General features: G+C 41.6%; 1 protein-coding gene across 1 annotated transcript in view; it reads right to left on the bottom strand.

Moving 5' to 3' along the window:
* Nucleotides 1-26,439, bottom strand: part of GARS1 (glycyl-tRNA synthetase 1) — a 508,631-nt gene that overhangs the window by 131,507 nt on the left and 350,685 nt on the right. Inside the window, exon 12 of the mRNA XM_044066863.1 lies at nucleotides 16,413-16,558. Coding sequence (XP_043922798.1) covers nucleotides 16,413-16,558 — 146 coding nt within the window. The remainder of the gene's footprint in view (nucleotides 1-16,412; nucleotides 16,559-26,439) is intronic.

Raw genomic sequence — 26,439 nt, 5'->3', positions numbered from 1 at the left:
TCAGCTGCTAATAGAAGAAAAGTGTAAGGAATATTGTCACTGATGCTGAGCATGGTTTTAATTTAGAGAGTAGAGGTTTGATGTAGTTAGTAGGTACAGGTTTGAGGGAGAAGGTATTTGAGGAGATAGTATTAGGAGTAGGTTCAGTAAAGTTGGAGATGTTAGTAGTAGAGGAGTCTGGGTTAGGGTTGAGTAGCTTAGATATTGAATTGATAAAATAGGTATTGAAGATAGTGGCAGTTTCTTCAGATGTCTTGTCTGGGTATGGATTGGGGGAGCTACCAGGATGTAATATTTGGTTAACAGAGTTCCAGAATTTTTTTTAGGATTAGATCTTAGGGCTGTGGGAGGGTTATTATAGAAGTCCTTTTTATCTTTATGTTTTTTTTTGTCAGATTTCTGAGTTCTTTATATTTTTGCAAGTCTGCAGGGAACTTAGTTTGTGACCATTTTTTCCATAGTTTGTCTCTAGTTATCATAAGGGTAGAAGTTGCTTTTGAAAGCCACAGAGATATGTTGGACTTAATTCGGACATTGCAAGGGAGAGCAAGCGAGTCTAAGATGCTAAAGAAGGTGGAGTTGAAAGCTAGGACTGCTTCTTCTAGTGGGAATTGGGTATGGAATTTCCAATTTACTTTACAGAGGAGGGCATTAAAGATGTCTGGATGAAGTTACAGAGTTTGCAACAAGTAATAAATCTACGAGGATTTGAGAAGTGGGGAGTGAACCTAAGCATTTTGATAGGGGAGTGATTGCTCAGGGTGTTTGGTAGGGTTTCAGGGTTATGATATTTGAAAGGATTAGATACACATACCCAGTCAATAAGAGTACTAGATATGTGAGAGTTGTTTGCATGAGTAGGTTGGGAGATTAGCTGTGTAAAGCCATATAAATTAATATGAGTATTAGAGTTTGGATTACTGAGAGTTAACCAGTTAATGTTGACATCCCCAAGGAGGATAGTTTCACTGGGGATGTGTTGAGAAAAGTATGAAAGAATATTTTGAGCAGAGGAATGTCGCCTCCTGGAGGAGTATAGATGACTGCTACTGCGATAGTGGTGTGGTCATTGATTTTAAGGTGAGCTGTCAGTAGTTCAGCAGGAGAAAAGGATGGGATTGGTTTCATAATACTTGTAAGGGAGCGAGGTGGTTGGAGAAGAGGATGGCTACGCCAACCCCTTTTTTGTTTTGGTGATCTATGCGGAGTATATTATAACCGGGGGGAGAATGTCTTTATCAGAGGTTTGGGGTTTTAGCCAAGTCTCTGTTAGGGTGATGACATTGGGATGTGGATAGCTATCCAGGCATGGATTTCACTTACTTTGTTTAGAATACTATGGGTGTTCATAGAGTAAAAGGAAATATGTTTGTTTGGAGAGAATGAGATTTTTAAGTAATCAGAGGTAGAGTTATGCCTGATGGGGTGATGGATGGGCCCAGGATTTGGATGTATGTCTCCTGATAGAAGCAGGGCTACATGAAGGTGGTAAAGTTTGAATTTAAGTGAGTTGTAGGTCAAGTACTTAGTCTTGGTTTTAGATGCTGGAGAGTGAGGGGGAGGAAGTTTGATTTTAGGCAGAGGGATGTTCATGGAAAAGACAGAGGAGGAGATTGTAATAGAGTACTGCAGAGATAGTATGGGGATTAGTGGGATCTCTGTGGACAGGTGGTAATGGAGTAGTACAAGATGCAAGAATGAAAAGGAGAAGTAATGGAGGCAAGAGGAAAATGGAGAGGGTTCCAAAAGCCATGGCCTAAGGTGGGGAAGTAGGAATGGGATGGAGTGAGGAGTGGATAGGTAATAACCTGAAAAATAAGTTATACCAATTTTTGATAATAATTTTATCTCTAGTACTAAATGAGGCACTTATGAATGCCACAATTGTGTTTATTGTGATTAACAGATAACGAAGTAGAAGTCAGTGGAGTATGACGAAAGTGCTTAATTGAATAAAGAAGAGTTTTCCTTTTATCCGGATCTGTGGTATTGTTGGCTGCATACTTCGTTATCTGCTTTTCTGCAGTTTGTCTTGGTCTTTTGGCAGTTTTTGTTTATTGTGATTACACTTGTTGGCTAGGCTTACTTAGGCCCTTGGGCTGATAGCCTAGTACCTACCTATGAACATATACACAGAGAAGAAAATCACACATCCAGTGAATGGCAAACAATATTTATTAAAAGAATATGGTTACTGTGCTACTAGAAATATTGTTTATTTAACTAAAAGCAGCCAGTGTCCTGCCTCTTATATAAGCAAATCGAACCAGAAGTTAAAAGAAAGAATAGGCAATCACCTTTCGGAAATTACAAGGAAAATAGTAACTAATGCACTTACAGACATAACTGACAGATGAAAAACATTCTTTTAAATTTATGATTTTAAAGAATATTTTTAAACCAGTAAGAGGGGGTGGCAAGCCAACTGACATAAGAATTAACATGGATATGGTGTTTTAAAGCACATATTGCACCAGGTCTTAATGGTATGGTTAGCTTAAAACCATACTTAAAGTGATTACAAATGCAAGTAAAATGATTTTTTATGTTTAATACTGTTTTTATGACAGCTTTTGCTACATTGAAGACTCACATTATAATGCTGCTTCCTACCCCCCTTGTTTTAACATCATATGATTTTATGTCACATGACTTTTTAAACATCACATGATTTTTGTATAGTGATCATATGATTTTTTTTTTCATGTGATTTGTTTTTATTGATTATTTAAGGTATTGTTTTTAAGCAACTATCTATTCGCCTGAAGAAGCCGCTAGGCAAAAGTGTGTTACACTCATGGATTTATTTATTACATTTTATACCCAAAGTTCATGGTTCCAGCAACTATTTTTATTTTTTTATTCACTATTTAATAGTTCTGCACTTATCTCTGATACCAGGTTATGCTCAGTTTGTCGGAATTTCTTAAAGGTGTCCTTCACATTAGGCCTCTCAGGAAACCTACTCCTCCTTCCTGGGACCTTAATTTTGTTTTTAAAAAACTGACTCTGGCACCTTTTGAGCCTGCCGCTTCAGCTTCTTTATAACATTGTACATGGAAGACTGTTCTTTGTTTGGCCCTTACTGCAGCTAGTGGGGTGTCTGAGCTTCAGGCCCTTATGGCAGTTCCTCCTTTTTTAGTTTTTCATAGGGACAATCTCTCTCTTCTTACTAATCCTTTTACGCACAAAGTGGTAAATAAACTGTCAGTCTATTAATTTGCCCGCATTTTTTTCCTTTTCCACAATCTGCCAGTTTGAAGATTCTTCATACCCTGGATCAGTATAGACAGCTCAAGTATTATTTGGATAAAACGAAGACCATTCGCAAGTCTGAGCAACTTTATTTCTTTTCATCCTAGATTTATAGGTTTGGCTGTGTCTAAGCAGACCAGAACTCCAAGGCCATTTCTTTTTGTTACTCATTTCATGGAAAAAGCCTTTCTGCTTCTGTAAAGGCTTATTCTACTAGGGCTGCAGCTTCCTTTGGTGCTTTTTTCAAAGGACTGGACAGGCAGCTACTTAAACTTCTGTCCATACCTTTACTAAACATTACAGACTGGATGAGGTTTCCAGGGCTAGAGCTGGCTTTGCCAGAGCTATCTTGCATGGGTTTCTTGAGGGCCCAACTCGGCCTTCCTCCACCAAAGTTTCCCTCTGAGCGTTTATACCCTCTCTTTAGTAAAGAATGCTGCAACAGTGATACGGAAGGACATAGTAAAGTTGTATAAAATCTTACCATAACAGTGATGTCCTTCCCTTCACTGTTGCAGTATTCACTCCCTTCCTACTTCCCTTCACTGTTGCAGTATTCACTCCCTCCCTACTCCCTCTTATTCTCTATTCCTTCTTTTTTCCTTCTGGATGCACATGTTCTTCCTTGGTCTGTTCCTCCTCCTGAAGCTATTCAGTTCTGGAGGTATGTACGTTCGCACTTCCCATTATGTCCTATGCCATGAGCGGGGAGCATATGTGTGATGTATGATGCCCTTGAAAACCTAAGGCTTTGGTATACTTGCCAGATGTTGGGCTACCCTTGGCAGGGGATCCCTACAGTGAAGAAAAGGACATCTACTGTTATGGTAAGATTTTACACAACTGCACTTTCTTCCAGTACGGCGTTAATGTACAGTTAAGGCTCTCTGAAAACAAGGCCTCTGCTTCATGGCAGATTATTACACTGCCGGGAAGCTCAGATAATAAAAATCATACAACTACCATGTTTTTATACTTGCAAAACAGTGCTCTGCTGTTTACCAAGCATAACATTAGAAAGGGTAAAGATATTCAAAAAAGAAAGAAAAAATAAGTGTGTGCGTGTGTAAAAGACAGAAAGCGAGGCAGCAACATCACAGGACTGCAACTGGCAGTCCGTCAGCAGCATAACCTTACAAAGAAGTGTGAAACTCTAACTTCTGGCATTACTGACAGACCATAATCCTCAGTGGTTTACCAGTATACAGTTCGCTATACAGGACAGAGAAGCAGTGTGTGGCAAAACTATGTAATGAAAAAAAAAAAACAGGTGGGGCAAGTTACAATTCTACACTATATTTGTTTTTACCATTCACTTGCTCTGAATGAAACATCTGAGGTGTATTCACTCAAAGCTGTAAGTTCTGTGTGTGTACGAGCATGTTTGCATTTCTATGTGTATGTGCGGGAGTCTGTAATTTTGAGTGTGTGTATACACGTGCATGTACAGACATTTAAGTACTGACATAATTTATATATTTTGGATGCAAAATACTTCCTCATATATGCTACAGCAAGGATAAAATATTTGGAAGAACCATCTTACATCAAGATAAACAGTATGCAATAACACAATAATAAAAAAAATACATTACCCATTCTCTGTGCTCAATAAATTTACAGTTGGTGCAGAAGGTTAAAGCTGTGATCGGAGTTTCTGAGGAACAGAATTTCATTCCCTCAGCCCTCATTTGCCCATTTTGTGACCTTGAAGTCACTTAAACAGACATTGATCCCAAGTCACCCCTGAAAAGGGACCATGTCCATAGGACCTACCTGATTAATAAATGGATATTAATAACAACAATGTCCTCCAGGGTGTGTTATTGTGGGAAATAATGCTAGACAAGGGGTGTATCTGGGCAGATGTTAATTCTACAGTAACACACATCTTGTCGCCTGTCTTGCATTACTTTGAGTAGCAAGCCTGATGCTGGTAGGTGCCATGTGAGAGTAAGGAGTCAGAACTATTTCATTCACTAGTGGGGTCAGGAAACATGAAGACTCCCACTATAAACCAGAAGAGTACCCAGAACTTTGGGAGGGTTCAGCCTGCACACACAGGGATCATAAAATTGGCAAAGCATGCACAGCACAGCGTAAACTTATGAGGAAACAGGAAGACCTAGTTATAAGGAAGGAATGGCTGCCACTCCTGCACAACAGCCAACTAGCACCTGGTTCTCACTCTATCCGAGGCTGGTTGGATAAGGATAACTGGTGCAAAATCATGGGAAAAAATTGTTTGGAAAGACATCATAGTTACAGAGATTTAAAGCCTTAATTTCAGATATTCTGTAATATGAGGCTATATACTCATGAATATTTATTTGCACTAAGAATTTCAAATCCTCTCTGAAGGCTGCTTCAAAAAAAAAAACAGTAAACCTGTCAAAAATACAGATTAAGGTTCAAAACAGAAAAAAGATTTTACTCTGGGGATAAACAGGAAGGATGTAATTTAAAATGTGAGGTGTGTGTGTGTGTCTGTGCTACATGCTAAATAACTACAAGTTAAAGACAACTGATGGCTACATCTTTATACCAAATCACATATGCCTATGTCAGAGAAGCAAGGCAAGTATTTCAGGTAATTCTGCAGTGACAAGACTCCTGAACCTGATGAGTTTCTTTTGAAAAGGTAACAGAGGCTGTGAACTGTTGTCACACTATACAAAGCTGCTCATCTTAATCTGACCAAGGCATGCAAACACTATTCCCCATGCAGATACTACTGAGAAATTAGATAAGCAAAATCTAAACCCTTACCTAGTTTACTACATTGCAAACTGGCTATCCAACAGACCCCAAGTTGTAAAAGTTGTTGGTATCCTCTCTGAATGTAAAAATGTAACTAGTGGGGTACACCATATGAATTAATGCTGAGCCTTCTGAGATTAGCATTTATTTTGCAGACATCCAAGTCAATATCCCAGAAGTACGCAGAACAAATCTGCTGATAAGTGCAACCTGGGCATGGTCATCAACTCATCCACAAATACTAAGCAACTCCAGCAAAGACTGAAATATGCACATACCCAGTGCACCAAAAACGGTCTTAACATAAATGCTAAAAGTTCAAGGTAGTAGTGATTGGCAGAAAACTTGGGTACTTAAATGGAAAACCGCTTCTATTCAACCATCTTGCTTCTACCATGGTCAGGAAATCCTATCTGGCCAAATTACTTACAATAGAGTATCTTCAAGATCCAGATAGCTCAGTGGTATAGAGGAATAAAGCCCTGTCTATGGCCCAAGCGACGAAAGGATAGGACTGCTCATCCTGTGGGGGACGATATGCATATGTGCATTTTGTAGTTAATCTCTGGAGGTTGGAGATGTGCAAGGGAGAGTTGTCTTTAGGGAGGTGGAGTACTGGTTAAGGTACTGGGGAGGCAAGATAATACATGCCAGGATGCCCATTGTACATCCATCCTAAGACAATACATGTGTGCATGAGGGAGGAACAACCTTAGGACATAAAATCCTCCTCTGCAGCATAAATGATGTTGTCCTGAAGGGCCTTAACTTCCTCACCAGCACTGAACAGAAGTCAGAGAAAGTCCAAGGGAAGCTTATCAGGTTACATAGATTGAGTGATGAGATCAGTCTCTCGGGAGCAGCTGATGGTCATCTGTGATGAAGGGGACCAAAAAAATAAATTAGAGAGATTATCTTCAAGATACAAAGTCATCTTACCACTGTACACTTTCCATATCAGACCCATCATCAAATATGCTGGCCACTTTGATATGTACAAATCCAAGCATATCATTCAACTGGAAATGCCCCATATACTTACAACCAAGAAAATTAAGGCCTTAAATTCTTTAACTATTCTGATTGGCTACTGAGTATAAAGATATTCACATTAATCTATCAGTTTCTCCAAGATGAAGTGTGTCTCACTTTTCAAACTATGAAAGTCTCTATTCTACATGATTCTCCTACGTCTTTCCAATACCAGTGATTCAAGAAACACCCACACTGAGGATGTAAACCTACACCAAGAAACAAACAAGACTCAATGGAGGGATAGGTTCCCAACTCAATATACTCCCAGTTTATGCATCAAGTTACCACTACAGGTTAAAGTTCTACTTTGCTGCCTTTAAGGCTAGACTTGATGACTGGATATGTAGAAACAACTTTACTTCAGGTATATCATGTACTGCACTGCTTGATTTGGTAAGTGAATACCAAGTGCTTGAAAAGGGTGTCAAGAACATTTTAAATTAGTCTGCTTAAAGGTGGACATGGCTAGGCATCTTATGATCCTCATGACCTTTTTGCTTACTAATAGTTCCTACAGCATCAACCCTGACATGCTGGTCCCTGACAAAGGGTAGATCATTATAACATGATCTCACTGCGTTGTGCCTCAAGACTTACAGAAGTGATTGGTATCTGACACATGGTGAGAAGTCAAATGACAAAACAGTATTTACATGATTACATTACAGTCAGGAAGCTTTAGCCAAGGGACAGCCATCTCAGAGAGCTTAAAAAGGCACCAGTCCTCATATCGGACAAGCTTCATCCCTGTGTGTATTGGGATGGTTAGGAACACTTTCTTCCACACCGCAAGTAAAACTCAATTCCCTTTTCCTGCCTGAGAAAAGAACAGCAAGATTGTTTGGCACAGCACAACCTGTAAATGGGGTAGAACTATCACCAGCTGAGGGAATGTAGGTTTGTTAAGGTAGAAAGAAGCTAAAGGATGACTGTCTAAGAATAAAGCACAATAAGGTAAGACACACCAGCATGGCTAAACCAGCTAATATGGAGAGCCATTAAGGTGAAAAGTAAGGCATGCAAGATAGACAAGGATGGGGGGGGGTCTACACTGGAAACAGTTAACTTCATTTTCAACAGTCAGACAGACCTTCCAAAATAACAAGGTACAATGAATAATGGAGATTATATTTTTCTTCAGACATGCTGGGTAATGAAGGGAAAAATCTACCATTAACAAGTGATGTACAAGGTAGTAACTGTGACAAAGTAGGAAGAACTAGGCTGACATGGTTGCTTATCTCAATATTTATTAAAAAGATAACGGGATACTCAGCTTGGGAGATGAAGGGTAGACAGTGATGTAGACAGATGATAAATGGCTAGGAGGAGTCACAGACTTCAGAAGGATAAGGAAAAAAGCCAGAAGGCATATCATCATAACTGGGAAATGTACCTAGAGCAAACATGGACAAATGTATGCATGCACTTTTTAAAACTTTTTTAGCCTCTTTTTCTCCCCACTGCTTCAGTCAGCACTATACCCAGTCACCCAAGTCCAAAGGATCTAGCAACCACCAACTACCCCCTCAGACTTCCACTGATAAGGCTGGGGCCAGCACAGACCTTAAGGTCATCCTAGGGGGTGTGACAGACTACATGCACCATTTTTTCTTTATGACCTACCTTATTACTTCCACCTCTCTTGCAGTCCCAACAGTACATCTGAGGGGTAGAAATGCAATGGGGATATGTTGTGTTTCACCGTACCTCACCAGAATCTCAGCTATGTCACCCCCTATCCCCTCCTTAGACTATGGCTTCATTATGTGATGTCCCAGTCTCCACTTTGGGATCGTCACTGGAGACGGCAAAGTGTCCACCCTTCCCAGCCGGAGATGGTAATCCCCCATTCCTTCCTGCCACTTCATCAGCTGTCACAACTGCAAATTGAACCCATGTGGTCTGGGCCACAGTCAGGGCTTTATCCCTCCACACCACTGGAGCAGCATGTACAGGCACTTCGTGAATGGACGGACAGTACCATGTTGCTTTGGTGTCTTATACAAAATGAGAGTTTCAGGAAAGAAATCATTTATTTTAGATTTGTTTGCTATGCATCATTCCCAAAAATCCATGGACTGTATAAAATTCTTAATACCCACCCTCAAAGAGCACATCCTGCCTCCATGAAAGGCAAAACAAATCAGGCCCAGAAAGAATTTACAGGCACCCAGCCAAACAACTGTCTTAAAGGAAGTGAGGGTTTTGTTCTAGTTTATATATAATGATTATTCCAAAATGTGGGGAAACACTGAGAAATAAATCTGTCCTTTCAGCTGTAAGAGGGGCATTCTATATTGCTCATCTCATAATTAAGGGCATTACCTCCAGAAAAAAAAAAAGTTATAACCTCCCTATACTCTTCCCCTCATTAGACCAATAATAGAGTACAATGCTCCTTTCTGCATGTACCTTTTCTAGCAATTGCAACAACTGGAGAGATCACAAAGGTTCCTCACAAAGAAAATTCAAGGTCTTCAGCACCTGTCCTATCTGAAATCAATGTCACTTTATTCTGTTTTATGCAGACTACTCAGAGGCAATCTCTTCCTTGCATATAAGGCAATCTCTGAGACGGCTTTAATGGAAATGCTGCATATCCGCAAGTCAAATTGTACATGTGTTACTTGGTCTAAAGTCCTTAACCTGGTATGTAACATTAACCGAACCTATTGGAGGGACAGATTTACCTTCCAGAGGTTACCACACCTTTGGAACAGCTTCCTACTTCATGTCAAACACAGCACCTCATTGGCCCTCTTCAAACGCAATCTGGACGATCGGATGGGTAACCGTAAATTCACCCTGGGGGTTCCGCCTCTGTCACTCTTGAAGAGGGGTAATAAGTGCTGATCATGGTAATAAGGATAGAACTTGGCTAGGCTTGTAAGGGCCCTAGGGCCATAAGTTCCTATGATCCTATATGTCTTATTTGCTGATGCAGATTCAGTATTTAGTTAGACTTTTTGTGAAGTCATCAGTTTTGTGAAGATGCAACTTCCCTAACTCTTACACTACAATCAACTTGTTCTGGCCCATAAAATTCTGCATCATCCAGAAAAAAAACCCCTGCACTACAAAACCTACTTCACCTCCACAGCAATAACGAATCTTTGCTCCAGTAGCAAATCTGTTCTAAAAATAACAATCTAATAATAATGCAGGTGACTCTCTCGTCTCTAATTATGTATCTAAAATCTGGAACGCTCTACCGAGTCATATACCTACTATCACCTCCTTTACTCAGTTTAAAAAAATCATCAAAAATCCATCTCATTAATAGCTGGCTATGCTCCTGCATTACACCAGGTTAGACCCTCCTGTAGTTTAGCCCCTCCTTCACTATGCTCTCCACTCCTAATCTTACAGGACAATTTTTAATTGACAACTATTGGGTCTAGGTCCTAGGGCTCTACATACACATATGATTAATGAAAATGAGATTTTGTTCTGGTTTAGTCTTTTTATCAACCATTATGATGTTGTTTTACACTTGTCACTCCAGATATAATGTTGATGTTCTCTTAGGCTTTGAGACTTTAGTAATGTTTTATTACTTCTCTGTTTCACCAATCGTGTTCTATCTGTAGTTACTACTTGAGCTATGTAAAACTGTACTTGAATTTAACTTTTCTTTGTAACTTTTGTTTATAGCTAGCCTAACCGCCACCTTTCCTACGATTAACACCACCAAGGCAGCTAATGACCAAACCATCCCAGAAAACAATCCTACACACAACTCTAACCTAAAATTCTCCTCCATACCCACCAGCACAATAAAAAAACTTTTACTTAAGCTAAAACCCTGTACTCTGGCCCCTGACAATCTACCCCCACACTTCCTGCTGCTAGCAGCAAACTCTATAGCTTATCCCATCAGCAGACTCATTAACAGATCAATTAAAGAATCCCTTGTCCGAGACATCTGGAAAAAAGCATTAATTTTCCCCTTACACAAAGGTAGCACCAACACAGACACCACAAACTTTCGATCCATAGCAATTCTCTCACCCCTCTCTAAAATACAGGAAAAATGCATCCATGCCCAACTCCTCAACCACCCACATGAAAATAAAATTTTATCACCCACTCAGCATGGTTTCAGACCAGGACACCCCACTACCGCCCTCCTATCCTTCTTTGATACAGTTAACCGGGCACGGGATTTTGGTAAAATAATTGCTTCACTTTTCCTTGACCTCTCCAAACCTTTTGATACCATTTCCCACACTATCCTACTCTCTAAACTATCCATTCTCCACATTTCTCCCCCTACCCTACAATGGTTAAACAGCTATAACTCTCCAATAGGCAGCAATCCACCAAATGGTAACAGTCTCCCTTCCTCAATACTTCCACAGGGCTACCCCAAGGCTCCATACTTGGTCCTCTCTTATTTAGCATCTTTATTAACAACTTTCACACCACTCTGCCACACTGCTCAGTAATCCAGTATGCTGATGACTCTACAATAATACGCACTGCAAATTCCAGCTGTGAACTCCAGCAAATTACCCCAAAATGCCCTCACATCTACTGAATCTTGGATGCTTAACGATCATCTTGCCCTAAATCCAAAAAAAAAAAAAAAAACAACTAAACTAGTAATTTTAACTCCAAGGAAAACCACTCCATTTGATAAAAAACTCTTCACTATACAAGCCCAAGACAATACTACTACAGAAGTTGTCCCACACACTAAATTACTAGGCATTATTATAGATGAAAACCTTAACTTTGACCTACACACAAACAATAACATCAAAAAAAACACACCAAAAGCTTGGTATGCTCTACAGACACAAACACTTTCTTAGCCTCTCAACTAGACAAACCCTTGCAACTACCTTTTTTATTACCCTCTCTCCTTTATGGTGCCCCTCTCCTCACTAATATCCGAAATTCTACAAAATCCAAACTTACTATGTATTACAACAGTATAGCAAAATACGTCACCAAAGCCCAATTCTCATCCCACCACTGTAAGTCACTGAAACAATTAGGGTGGCTGGAACTCCACCACCATCGCTCATTCACCCCAACTAACTACTGTGCACAAAATAATCTACAGACCCACAGACTGTCATGCTCTCTCAACTCTACTTGTCAAATACCATTCCAGCAGGCATCTAAGATCTGAAAATCATCTACTTCTAAAAGTAGATAAGACCACCTTACCTGCTGGTCAACTCCTCTATTCCTTCACCGTCACCAAACTATGGAACTCACTTCCACCTTCTATAAGAAACACAGGCAGCACCACCACCTTCAAACAAATACTGAAAAATCATCTCAACTCTTCCTGGCTATGTTCCTGCTCTATAATCTAACCTCTTCACTCTCCATATATGATTACTAAACTCCTATGTCTTTTGCTACTAGTGACTTGATGATGCTTTCTCCATATTTATTTTTATCTTCACTTGTTGATACTGGTACAATAATACTGATTAATATATCTCTGTTTATACCACTCTGAATTCTGCTTTAATGTATATTTTCTGTATATATTACTGTAATCAAACAAACTAGATTCCTACTTTTATGCATATATTATGTATATGTTACTATATTTATTATCTGTAACACTGTTTCTGCTTCTGTACTAATTAATGTTTATATTTTTTCTGTATCTCGTTGGAGCTTTTCTCCCCGGGCTTTCACTGAAAATGGGCTCTTTTAGGCCCAGTGGACTTTCCCGGTAAACTAATGCAATAAATAAATAAATATATATTACATATATAAATAAATATATATTACATATATTTTTATTTCTGGAGCTTTACTCCCCAGGACTCCACTGAACATGGACCCGTGTCCAGTGGACTATCCCGGTTATCAAATGTAAAATAAATAATAATAAATAAATAAATGTAGTAAATCAAGGAAGACTTGAGTCCTTAACAGTATGGAATGCTAGACAATTATCTTGTTGTAGAAGTCTGTAAAACACAGAGTACAGAGATACAGTTTCAGGTCCATCTTTGCAGTAAAGGGTCTGTCCAAGTTAGGGACCTTTTAGGTTTTCTAGATGTAGGTATTTTGAACAGAGTATAAAGAATTTTAAATTCTTATACACCTAGGTGAGATAACTATTATTAATTGGGCTTGACAGAAATATTTAAGTGGTGGCTAACAACAGAGTTGTTTAAGGTGGTCAGACAACTGTATCATATTCAAGTGGAATGATATCAAGATCTGTTCATCACAAGTGACAATCCTACACTTTTTCTGCATTTAAGCCCATTTATAACACATCACTGATTTGTACACTTCAGACCTTGCTGCAGTAACACGGTATCAGCTATGAGATTGGAGTGGATGGCAATACCAACCTTGCAGTCACTGGCAAATGTAATTAGCCACACATCTGGGCTAGTGGTCTGATGATCAGTTAAACAGATGTTGAACAGAAGGGGCCCAGTACTGAACCCTGAGGACCGTCACTAATCCAGTTTTCACCTCTGGAGGTGGTGCTTCATAATTTAACTATGAAAGTTCTGCCCGTTAGCTCTCCATCTTACAACACAAAAGGGTCTACACTTCAGCCGTCAAGCTTATTTACAATCCCAGCATGGAAACCATAACAAAGGCCTTGACCAGATGCAGGTAGGCTGCATGGACTGCATAGCTGCCAACTACAACTTCAATGACTTACACAAAGAAGTCATTAACATGATTTCCTTCTGACAAAACCATATAGTTGCAGATTTAGAAAATGATTTTTTTTTATACTGGACCTTATGAAATCAAATAAATATTCTATGACTTTGTAAACTGGGCTTGATAGGCTAATGGATCTGTAGCTCCTGGTATCAGACATGAAACCCCCTTTATGAGCTGGTGTTAACAGTGGTTTTCCATACCTCAGAAACATATCCTTTGGTTGTGCTAATGTTCATTAGTTTTAGGAGGGGTTTACAGACAGCATATGTGGCACCATTAGTTAAGCAAGCAGGTATACTGTCAAGGCCCATTTAGGTGGTATTTTAGTTTCAGCGAGAGTTGTTAGAACACATTCCGTAATAACCTTGGGTGGAGGAAGGGACTTGGGGAATTTATGGAACTTCAATGTCAGTCTGTCATGTGAAGTTGGCATCACATTTCACCGCAAATATATCGACAAGTTCATTACATAGGAATTGAATGTTCCAAAACACAAATGGAAGAATATAAGGAAAGGATCTGATGAAAGGGAAAAAATGGAGCACTCACAAATACAGTGGTAAGTACAGAGATCTCCTGGAGCAACCTCATGCCGATCAAGATCTAATACAGGAATGGTTAAAAAAAAGATTTCAAAAGATGAAAGGCTAATAATGGTGGCTCAGTACAATGGACTACTTACACACATTACAAATGTAGGTTCTTAAAAACAGAACTGGAAACAGACAAACATCTTGCTGCTGGGTCCAGTGATACTCTCATGGCAGAGGACATACATACTGGAAGGCACAATAATTTAACAAGACTGTAACACTGGGGAGTGTGCAAACACTACAACAGAGAAGTAACAGACAAGCACTGGAAAAATAAAGTATTATGAAGAATGCTGAAGTTTATATCACATGGGATCACCCATTACCAACAATTCAAAAATAGAAGCAAGAAAAACGGATATAGCAGTCCATAAAAAGCAAACAAAAGTAACTTTTATTATCGAATTTGCTACATCCAGTGACTAGTGTCCTATGTACAGAGTGCAAAGTCATAAAATACCAGGATTTGTAAGAATAAACTAGAACTATGTACAACAATGTAGAACAATAATGCCCATACAGTTCCATTAGAAGAAGCAACAGGAGAGTTTACAATCATAATTAAATATGTTGCTTATACATGCAACCCCAAATGAACAACAGGAGGTGACAACTCTGGGCACATTGTGGCTGCTGAGAAGAGCTCTCTTGGCTAACATCAAAGAATGAAGCAATATCAATTTCATGAATGCTAACCATACCCTGACTTAGGAATGGAGTTCAATGTCTCCATGGTATTAGAATCCCAAAACACCTGGATAAATTATATCAAGTCAGACTAGATAAGACCATTATAAATTAATTCAGGGCATTGCTGTGTGTAATTTATCATATGATGTAGTTAACGAAGGATTTAAGATTATGTAGGACTTCGGATGTTAATCACTTTCATACTCCTTACAGAAACATTCTGTTTTTTGCTGATATTTTAATATAGTCTAATGTGGGCAAACCTTAACTAGCTTTTTTCCCTTTTATCACACTGCTTATTAATGATGACATTCCACAAACATGGCTTATTTTCATGTTCCCCAATATATTCTGTTTGGACTGGGACCACCTGTTTAAACTGTTAGATGAGAGTAAATGTATTGGGGTAAGTGACAGTTGAAGCTACAGAAGGGCTGGGAATCTTGCAGTTTACTTTTGAAAGTTCTTTATACAGTTTTACTAGGTTTTTTTTTTTTTTTTTTTTACAGTTCTCAAATTCAGAGGTGATTATTATGGTGAGTTTAGATTCCCTAATGCAAAAGATTACTGATCTGTGATAAGATCTGACCAGACAAGAGGATAAGACAGAGTAGAAAGAATAAGCACTTCTTCCCTGCATAGCAGTACTAGATGAAAAAAATCAAGTTCGGTCTTGGTCATAAGGAAGCTGCCAACAATACTTCACTGCCAAACTAACCAGTTCAAATGGAGGATAGAAAAACTTATCAATCATGGAGTTCAACTCACAAGGAGCACAGGGGCTCTTCAGTTCTTCAGAAGTAGGTGGAGATGCCCCCCCCGGAGTTGCACGGAAACTTAGCGCTGGGCTGCCATCCTAAAGGTACTGGTGTGTCAAAATGGCAGAAACATGCACCAAGACCATGGAATAACCAAGACCCAAGTCAAGCAGATCAGTGTAAACTGCACACTCACAAAGTTAAGCAGTATAAACCCACATCTCACAGATAAGCACCAAAGCACTTCAGTTACGACCACAAATGCAATACCATTTCTGAATACTGGTAATTACTAATGGACTTTCACTGAAAACAGACTGGTATCTGCCAAGTGCGCTTCCCAAAATGCTGTGCTTGGGACGGCTTCTCCCTACACCCCATCCTAGCTAAGCTTCTGCCTTCCCCTTCCTTTGAAGTTCTATTCTTTCTCATCTAAACCTTGAAAAACATGTGTGTAGTAAGTGCTAAAATACGGTAACATTTCTGGAAACAAGCAAGCAGGTTTTATTTCCTGTCAAGACAATGCACACCAAGAGAAAAATGTCTTTAAAACAGGAATTAAAATGAGTGCAGTGGCTACCTCTAAAGTTTAAACAGTCTACACAGTAAGACAAATTTGAGAAATGCCAACTTCCTGAAGGGATACACTTACCCATTTTGTGTTAGGAACTTTTCCATTTTGGTAATGTAACACTCATCGCAGATACCCAGGTAGTCCAATACCAACTTTGCTTCCTTTTTGTACGCTTTACCAATGGCTCCTTTATTTGCTTCAAACTGTACTACATTTACTGTTTTGTGTGCATGAATCAAGGAAATACAACTCACTGATTATGTACTCAGTTCTCTCTTTATACTATGTATGCAATTTTATCTCAAATGTAATATTAACAAAAAATACATCAAAACTCTACATAAAGTCAAATAATTCCATTAAGCACTTATGTGCGTCTATAAGGTAAAAACAGGTAAGTGAAACTATTAGTAAACACTGGACAAAAATTTATATTTATGTTTTCCTAAACATCTGTAGCATCATCCAACTGCACAAAATTAAGTAAAAACATAATACTTAACAAAACTGTAAGAAGTATTTGAGGGAAATCTCCCAGAGAAACACATTTGGAACTACAGGTAGTGTGTGTTAGAAACTCCACAAAAAGCTTTTTGTAGTTAAAAAAAAAAAAAAAAAAAATCAAGTTGATGTGTGCTAAAAATCATCCATCATATACACAGGTTGCATATCACCACTTCCCCTACAATAGTCATATCTTATGAGATTAAACTATCAGAAAACTACAGCACAGAGAAAAATCCCTTAGGAGAATGCAGTGGGATAGCAGGACACAATGAAACAAATCCCTTTATACATTCACATTTACCATCAACTTCAAACCAAGCAGAACGGGGCAAAGATCACATTCTTCTGTGATGGGGAACATGCTAATCTCCAGGGTGTTTTTATTCCCACATGCATTCCTTAAGGGTAAACCGACAAAGGGGAGTCCAATACATTACACTATGAAACAATACATAGGGCTTAGAAGAAAGGGCCTGAAGTTCTGAAATCCTTATGGATGATGTAACTGATACTAAAAAGAGGGATTTCAAAGGCAAGTACTTGAGATAAGCTTAGGCTGCTTGTTCTAAGAGACTCAGCCTTAGTTTCTCCAAAATTAAAATCAGTAGAGTACAGGTTCTCTGACAGGAGGTCTTAAAAGCAATTCACCTCCTAAGTATTAAAAACTTTTAAGGAAGTCAGCCAAGGAGAGTGAAGACTCTGGTGGCATTTAGAAATGGTTGCTAGATGAATTTTGATAGTGGAATACTAGAACAAAGAAAAATGTTTGCTTAAAACTGCATGAAGTGCAGAATTAGGGCCAAAACATGGCAAAATCTTTGGAAAGTGGTTCATAGTGAGCACGACATCGATTTACTAAACATTTATTGTAGAAAGTTCCAGAGCAACTGCAAGGATCTAGACCTCTCTTGATGGGTAAACAAGGTAACTGGCCATCAGAGAAACTGGAGAAACCATCTGGTTAGTCTGAAGGATTTTAAGTCTAGACAAGACTTGCTGAATAAATAGTCTGATAAGAGATTTATCCGGAAGTTAATGTAACAGGAGAAGACAAAAGAAGACTGTACTCACCATAACGTTCCATCAGAGTAATTCTACTTCATGTCTTCAACCTGAGGGATACCGGATCCGTATCAGAACCGAGCCGGCAACTTTAGTAGCATCTGCTCCGAGCTCCAAGCTCCTCTCCTTACCCATAATACACCTCCACTACCTTCCGATCCCCAGATCGAGTTTGCTGAATCTTACACTGATAACCCAACCTAAAAAAATACTTGTGACCTATAACTGCAGCCCGAGGCTCTTCCTATGCCAAGGTCCGGGGGGAAGGAGGGAGGGATGGCTGAAGACAAATGAAGAAGAACTACTCAGATGGAACGTTATGGTGAGTACATAACTTCTTTATCTGAAGTAGTTTACTTCATTTGGTCTTCAACCTGTGGGACAGAGTCCCCAGCTACTATACTCCTGGGAGGCCCTCATGGAAGGATATTCTGGAGCACCGCAGAACCAAGTCAAATCCAGTTTGTAATGAGAAATAAATGTATGAGATGAGGACCAAGTAGCTGCAGAACAAATATCATCCAAAGAAACGCTAGACCAAAAAGACGCAGACGTAGCCATCGATCTAGTGGAATGAGCTCTCACCTGACCCGGAGGGGACTTACCTCTGTCCTTATAGACCTGAAGGATGCAAGAAGAAATCCATCTAGCAATAGTGACCTTGGAGATAGGTCTTCCCAGAAATGGTTTATAGAAGGATACAAACAACTGATCAGATTTACGGAAATTTTTTGTCCTGTGTAAACAGAATAGTAACTGCCTATGAACATCCAGCAGGTGGCTTGTATTCCATCTTGTTAGTAAAATTAGGAAAGAACACAGGTAAATTGATGGTCTGGTTGATACTGATTGGTGATGCCACCTTAGGAAGAAAGGATGGATTGGTCCGAACGGAAACTCTACTTTGTGAAAAACCAAATATGGCATTTTGATGGACAAGGCCTGCAGTTTTGAAACCCTTTTGGCAGAGGTAATACCACCAGAAAAGCTGTTTTCCAAGATAAATATTTCAGATCTGCTGTTGCAGCAGGCTCGAAAGGCGGAGCGACCAAAGCTTGAAGAACCACAGTAAGGTCCCATGGGGGAAACAGGATCCTTAACCGGGGGGGGGGGGCATAACAAAAAGTTGCCTTTAATAAAAGCTTTACACAGTCTGGAGGAAGCTAGATAGGCAGAATTCTCACCCACGTGAAAATAAGAAATGGCAGCCAACTGAACCTTGACAGTAAAAGAACTAGCTCCGTTGTTGAAAAATGTCAGCTAGAAAATCAAGAATGGCAGAAATAAAAGCTGTGAACTCCTTTGAGAGGCCCAAAAGAAAAAATGTTTCCATTTGCTGCAATAAACCTTCCTGGTCAAAGACTTATGAGCAGCCACCAAAACACACCTAACTGAGGAGGATAATCCAGGAGTCCTAGCAATCACGGGAACTGCAGCAGCCAAGCTGTGAGCTTCAAACTGCCCAGATTCGGATGAGGAACCCCTGAAGGGTGTGAAATCAGATCCTGAATGGGATCAAAGATCCAAGGCGGAGCCAGAAGGCGAGATCAAAGGAAGGGAAACCATACCTAGCGAGGCCAAAACGGGGCAATGAGGATCACTTTGCTCCCCAGTCGACGAGCTTTCTGTAGGAACCTCGGAATAAGAGGTACTGGATTTTAGGCATATAGAAGACTGGGAGGCTAAGCATGTACTAGACCATCTCTGGGGGACTCCCCCGGCAGGGGGTTCAGAGCAAAAAACTCGCTGCATTTCTCATTGCAAGGAGATGCGAAGAGATCGCAGCAAGGTTGACCCCACATGCGGAAGATCTGTTCCGCTACTGAAAGATTCAGAGACCACTCGTAAGGCATCAGAATAGTCCGACTTAGCCTGTCCGCTAGGATGCTGGACTGTCCCAGAATGTGCGTTGCGATGAGAAAGCGACTGGTGGAGATTGCCCATTCCCACACTCTCATGGCCTCGTGACAAAGGGGGTAAGATCTGGTCCCTCCCTGTTTGTTGATATACCAGACCACTGACATGTTGTCTGACTGAATTGCAATCGTTCCCAGAGGAAGAAAGGCATGAAGGGCCTGCAATGCTAGAAAGACCGCCCTCATCTCTAGAACATTTATGTGCAAGCTGGTCTCTACAAGGGACCACAGGCCTTGGACTGTCCGACCCGAAAAATGCCCCCTCCCACCTGAGTTGGAAGGCGTCCATGGTCACTGTGGCTTGGGCCGGGGCTGGAACAAAGGGTTGTCCCTCCAAAATGTCCAGAGACATATGAGGGATGACCGACAGATTCAACTGAGTTGAATTGGATACGCCAGTGGAAGTTCCAACAGGGACCACTGTACAGCTAGAGTACACTGTAGAATTCTCATGTTTAACCGGGCACACAGGAGAAGCTTTATGGTCACTGCCATTGAGCCTAAGGCCCTCAACACTGATTCCACCATTGGGAGATGGGAATGGTGGATCAGAGAGACATGCATCCTCAGGTTTTGTACCCTCTCCAAGGTCAGTAAGGTTTTGCACTGTAAAGCATCTATCCTTGCACCAATGTAGTCTATCACCTGTACAAGATCTACGAGTGATTTGGATGCATTGATTGTGATCCCCAAACGCAGGGCAAGGATAGAGAAATAATCCCTGGTTTGGGAGAGTAGATGCCTGGTGGGAGCAGTGAGGAGCCAATCGTCCAGGTACGGATAGAGAGCTGAATCCCCTGAAGCCTCAGGTGAGCCACTACCGCCGCCAACACTTTGGTGAGCACCCTGGGGGCTATGGTGAGACCAAAGGGTAGGGCTCGAAATTGGTAATGATTGACTCCTAACCGGATGCAGAGGAACCTCCTGGAGCTTCTGTGCATTTTTATGTGATAGTACGCATCCTGGAGATCTAACGAGCACATCCAGTCGCTCTCTTGCAGGTACGGCATGATGGACTGTAGTGTGACCATCCGGAACTTCTCTTTGGCAACTGACCGGTTCAGGGAAGAAAGGTCCAGAATGGGCCTCACGTCCCCCGTTTTCTTTGGCACCAAAAAGAACCTGGAGTAGAAGCCCGATCCGGACTGATCTGGGGGGATGGTTTTGATGGCTAGTTTTTCTAGCAGCTTGCAAATTTCCTGTGCTGCTGCCTCCCTTTGCGTGGGTGGTACATCCGGGAGGTGTTTGGGAGATTTGGGGGGACCCACAAAGGGGATAGAGTATCATCTGGATATGATCTGAAGCATCCAGCGGTCTGATGTTATGGACTCCCATACTGCTAGATGCACGGACAATCGTCCCCCGACTACCTACAGAGTAGAGCAATCGGGCCACCCCTCAGGGTTGCTGCTCGGGTCTGTCCAAGAAAGGTTTGAGACCCAAAATTCATTGGACCCCCTCTGCCTCTGGGCCAGCCTCCATTCTGTCCCCCTCTGCTTCTGGGACTGTGACTTCCGGAACCACATCTTTTGCCCTCTCTGGTTCCAGGAAAAGGACCTTTGAGCGTTCGAGAAGCAGATCCTGATGGCAGACAGTGTCTTCCCATTCTTCTCACTCTGGACTAATGTCTCTTGGACTGTCTTACCGAAAAGAGTAGAGCCGTCATAAGGTGCATTGGCAAATGACGCCTGGAAAGGTTCAGAAAATTGACAATCTGAGCCAGGCATTGCACCTCATGGACACGCCAGACCCAGTCACCCTAGCCGCTCCTTCAGTAGCATGTGAAAGGAGTCGCATGGACATGTTGGAGACTGCTTTCAAAGTGGCCAACCTCGTGTAGAACGAGACCCTGTCCACCTGCGACATGGACTTAGGGGGAGACTTCTCCAGCTCCTTTACCAGGTCGCATTTGAGTCTCATGACATGGTCCAGGTAGTTCAGCTCCCTAATAGAAAAGGTAGCTGAAGCATAAACCTGCTTCCCTAGGCGGTCCATCATCCACGACTCTCGGTCAGGAGGATGAACCGAGGAACTCTCCTGGCCTAATTCCTTCTTAGTGGCTGCTGCTACCACCATAGCGTCTACAGGTGAGCACTTGTTCCAGCTTGCCAATCAGAAGGTGGAATGAGAATTTTGTCAGGTCTTTTGGGAATTGGTTCCACAGTGTCCGGTTCCTTCTATGCTCATGAGGTGATCAGGTTCACCAAGGATGAGAGAGGGGACACCCAGGAAGTAGATGGGCCCATGGCGAACTGGCAAAGGATTTCCATGATGTCTCCAAAGGAGACATCCTCGGGAGGTGACTGGGGGAACGTTCCCCATCATCCAAGTCCGTATCCTCTGTGAGGGACTCAGGGCAGTCCAAGTTTCTCCTCTTGCACGTATGTTTGCAAGGCATTTCTCCGGTGGAGCTCTCCGGGGGGAACTTGCAAGCCACTTGTTTCTCAGGGGGAATTGTCTGGGGCTCCTCGAGCACGGGCTGTCCCTCTGGTAAAATGATGGGAATTGTAGAGAGAGCCAAGGGGGTTGAGGCTGAGTCCTAGGGGGGCAGTCAGGGGTCTCGATCCAGCGGACCTTTCTACCACGAACACAGAGGGAGAACTTACCTCCTGTGAAACCAATAAGGAGGCCAGACTCCCCTGATCAGACGAAAGAATCGGAGCCGGGCCCGCAGTGGACAGAGCTCTGAGGGAGGGAACTTGCCCGACAAAGGCGGAGCCGATGAAAAAGGTTCTACTCCCTCGGATCAGACACCCAAGCTGCAGCTCAGAGAGTGGCTCGGATCCTAACTAGTTGGATCCAACACGCTCCAGGCAGCTGTCGGCATCAAGGAAGCAGGTACCGTCGGCGTCGACCCCCTGACTAAAGCCATCCTCCGATATGAATACTCTGAACCTGATGGACGGATCGGAAAAGGAGAAATCAATTGGAAAAAAGGAAGCAAGCTCCCCCCTCCCGAGGGGGAGGGAGCTTTAAAGACCATCATCTGGATCTGAATATGAATGAAACTCATCACTTTATCCAAGTCAACTTCAGATACAGACCAGGTGGATCTCGATGAGGCCACAGACTCAGACCTTGTGGGTCAGGGCACTATGGCCCTAGATGCAGAGCGTGTCTCCTCCGGCTCCAGGGAAAACCTCGGAGATTGGAGCCAAGGGGAGCCACGGATACTTAGAGTCCTGATCGGTGACGGGAGGTCTGGAGACCTCTTACGTTTTTCGTTCGACTATCTCTCCTTCGCTCTGCCCCTTTCTGCAAGCTTTTGCACAGATCATCCATTCCAGGCCGGGAGGGAGGAGAAGCTAGGAGAAGAGAAGGAGAGGCAGCCACAGCAGCCACTGTGATCAAAGCTGAAGGCGAGGCAACTGTCTCTGAAGGGGAAGAAGGCCTTTCAGGGCCAACTTGGTCTTTCTGTCTAAGGCGCACGGGTTAAACCCTGCGCATATAGTGCAGTCTGTGTTAAGATGGGCTGCGCCCAAGCACATGATACAAAGAGTGTGGCCATCCACACGGGATAACTTATGGCCACACTCAGTGCATCTTTTAAATATAGGCTTATCAGCCATAGTAACAGTGGAAAGAATGACTGAGAAAAAATATAATATCTTTCTCACTGAAAGCACCCACTCACCACACAGAACAGATTGGGGGGGTAGAAAAAAACACACACTACTCTAAACTAAGCTAACAACTCTAAAATTAGGAAACTCGACTCACCAAGCGAGGGGAGGAGAAAAGGGAACCTACACTATCACTACCTAAAGTTTAGAGAGAAAAACGAGATTTTCTAAAAGTTTTTCACCCACTTACAACCTGGAGCTCTAGAGATCACAATGCTTTAGCTAGCCACGGCAAACGAGATCTGAGGTTTGGAAGGTAGTGGAGGTGTATTTTGGTTAAGGGGAGGAGCTCAGAGCAGAGGCTAGTAAAGTTGCCGGCTCGGATCCGATACGGATCCGGTATCCCACAGGTTGAAGACCAAATAAAGTAAACAACTTCAGATTCATATTTACTGGAACAGTACACCCCTATTGACAATGAATTTAATGTTTTCTCTTGTGCTGTTTGGCTTTCTTTAGAAATTCTGTAATAAGCAGAAACCAGGGAAAGGCACATAGACGACTCAAAGGCTACTATATCTGGCCACAGTGCCCCAAGAAATTTACTCCTCTGGTGGGTGGGGCGATAAGGGGGAAATTGTTGATATATTTGGCTTTAGCTGGGGGATACACAGAGTCACAGCAAGGCTCTTCCTAATAAAGAAAGACAGCATCTGTCACTGAATAAGTAAGGGACTACTCAAAGCCATCAGTAAGCACTAACTGATCTTGGTAAGAGTCAGATGGCTCATAACCTGACAGTCACACAAAGGAAAGCTGAGCTTCTACCTGCCAACTGATGCACCAAACCACACTCATGTTGCTATACTGGATGACAACAGCATGCTGGTGAAGTAATTCCTACATAGCCAAGTCAAATAAGGAGGATCCACCTCCAAATCTCTAGCACGCAGATGTGCAGACAGACCTCATCTTGTGATCAAATCTCTCAGATAATTTACTCCAAGTAATGGCAAGTCATCTCAGGGCAGAAGTGTCTGTGCTGACCATCACCCTCAGGAAAGAGGTAGCCACAGCAAATGCCGATGGTAAATACCCACGATTTGTACTGGTTGGTACAATGAATCCATGTTCTAAATCCACTGAATCCTAAATGTCCACTGAAGAACTCTTGCATAACACCTGGCAAATGGGACTAGAAAAAAGTGTTGCTACCCTGAAATCCACCTCTTGTGGCATAAAGCAGATGACCTGTTGGGGCATCTGCATTTAAAAGAAGGTGAATGTTGGACTGAAGCTTCAATGTTCCCTTATGGAAGGCTGGCAATAACTATCTCTGTGCCATGGTGTCAGCTGAGGAACTCTGTGATGACTCCATCTGCACCTTTACAGTGTTCAGTGACACGCCAAAGGACCAGAACAACTGAAGCAAAAGTCCCTTGCTTATCAATGACTCCCTTGTTGAGGCTGCTAGAAGTTAATTATCCAGAGAAGGGAAAACTCTTGTCCCTACCAGTCTGAGATGAGCTGTGACAGCTGCTATACATCTGATAAACACCCTGGGGACTGTGATGAGATCAAATATGAGGTCTTTGAACTAGTAATGATTGGCTCCCATCCTCAAGTGCACGAAGTTCTGGATGCCATGTTTTCACATGGGACTAACTTGCACTGCAAGTTCCCAAGAGGCAATTTTTTTCAGTGTCTCTAGGATTCTCCCCGATATGTCAAGCTTTAAATGGATCATAACGACCAGGTAGTTGTCATCTCAAATGAAGAAATTACCTGATATGTACTCATGCTTAAAACAAGTGATCATCTGATTCCTTTTCAGGGGGTGCGAACGTCTTCTGAGGTTCTTCTAGTTTAATTTCTCAAAGTCTTTTGGGTTTCTAATACCACAGTGGAAATGGACCCTATTCCTAAGCCAGAAACAGAGTACAAGGGATTAGTCCAGATAAATCACTTTAGCTTCATTAGCGCAACAACATTCGTTCATCTACCTATTTAACCGAATAAATTACTTCAAACTTCAACAAGGCATCTTCATTCCTCCCACAGTGAAGATGCCAGAGAGAAAGTCTCCTAGATCTGCCAGTTAAAGTGATTTTATCTAGACTAATCTTTTGTAATCTCTTTCTTGTTAGTTCTGTCAACCTTTGGGTCACAGCTGGGATAACCGACTTGACTCAAGGCATCTGGATTGCTTCTTTTTTCCATTTTGAAGTCAGGGTATAATTAAAGTTCATGAAATTTGTATGGTTTCAGTCTTTCATGTTAGCTAAAAGTGCTGTTCGCAGCACCCACAGTGTGCCCAGAATTTACTCCTCCTGCAATTCATAAAGAGTTGCATGCATTAGTATTATATCAAAGTACAACTGTAGATTCTTTTGTATTAGGCACATTGCTCCTGCTACTATTGAAACTGTCTGGGTATCTTTCTTCCAACACAGCTCTTGTTTCTACCTGCAAATTCTGACATTTTAGGAATTTTGCCTCTCTCCATATTTAACACTCATCACAAAGGTTAACAGTTTCAACTATCAATGCTACTTCTGCTTTTTTTCATGGACTACTATATCTTGTTTCCCGCATCTGTTTTTTGAACTTTTGGTAATGGATGTACACTAAAGTCTCTATAATGTTTTGTGGTTCATGTTTCCACTGCTTCTCAGCTACTTCGACACTGTAGTGTTTGCACAATCATCAGTACAACAGTCTTGCCACATTATTGTGCCTTTCAGTGTACAGGCCCTCTGCCATGAACGTATCATACCCAGCAAGAAGGTGTGTGACTGTTTCTAATTCTTTTACAGAACCTACTTTTGTTGGTTCATAGGTAGGTACTAGGCTACTGGCCCTAGGGCCTATATAAGCCTAGCCAAAAAGGTACCTTGGCTTTTGCCACCCAAGAAAATTATTTTCCTGTGCCCCTGTCGAGCAGAGCCACAGAGATGATCTCTGGGGTGAATTTCCTATTTCCCATCCAATCATCAAGATTTTTCTTGAAGAGTGCTAATGAGGAGCTTTGTTTGATATAGATAGGTAGTTTGTTCC

The sequence above is a fragment of the Protopterus annectens genome, chromosome 3.part1 (assembly GCF_019279795.1).
Source record: "Protopterus annectens isolate FY-2018-M chromosome 3.part1, PAN1.0, whole genome shotgun sequence".
Taxonomy (NCBI): Eukaryota; Metazoa; Chordata; order Ceratodontiformes; family Protopteridae; genus Protopterus; species Protopterus annectens.
The sequence above is the reverse complement of the archived record's forward strand: the minus strand, read 5'-3'. Positions and strand labels throughout refer to the sequence as shown.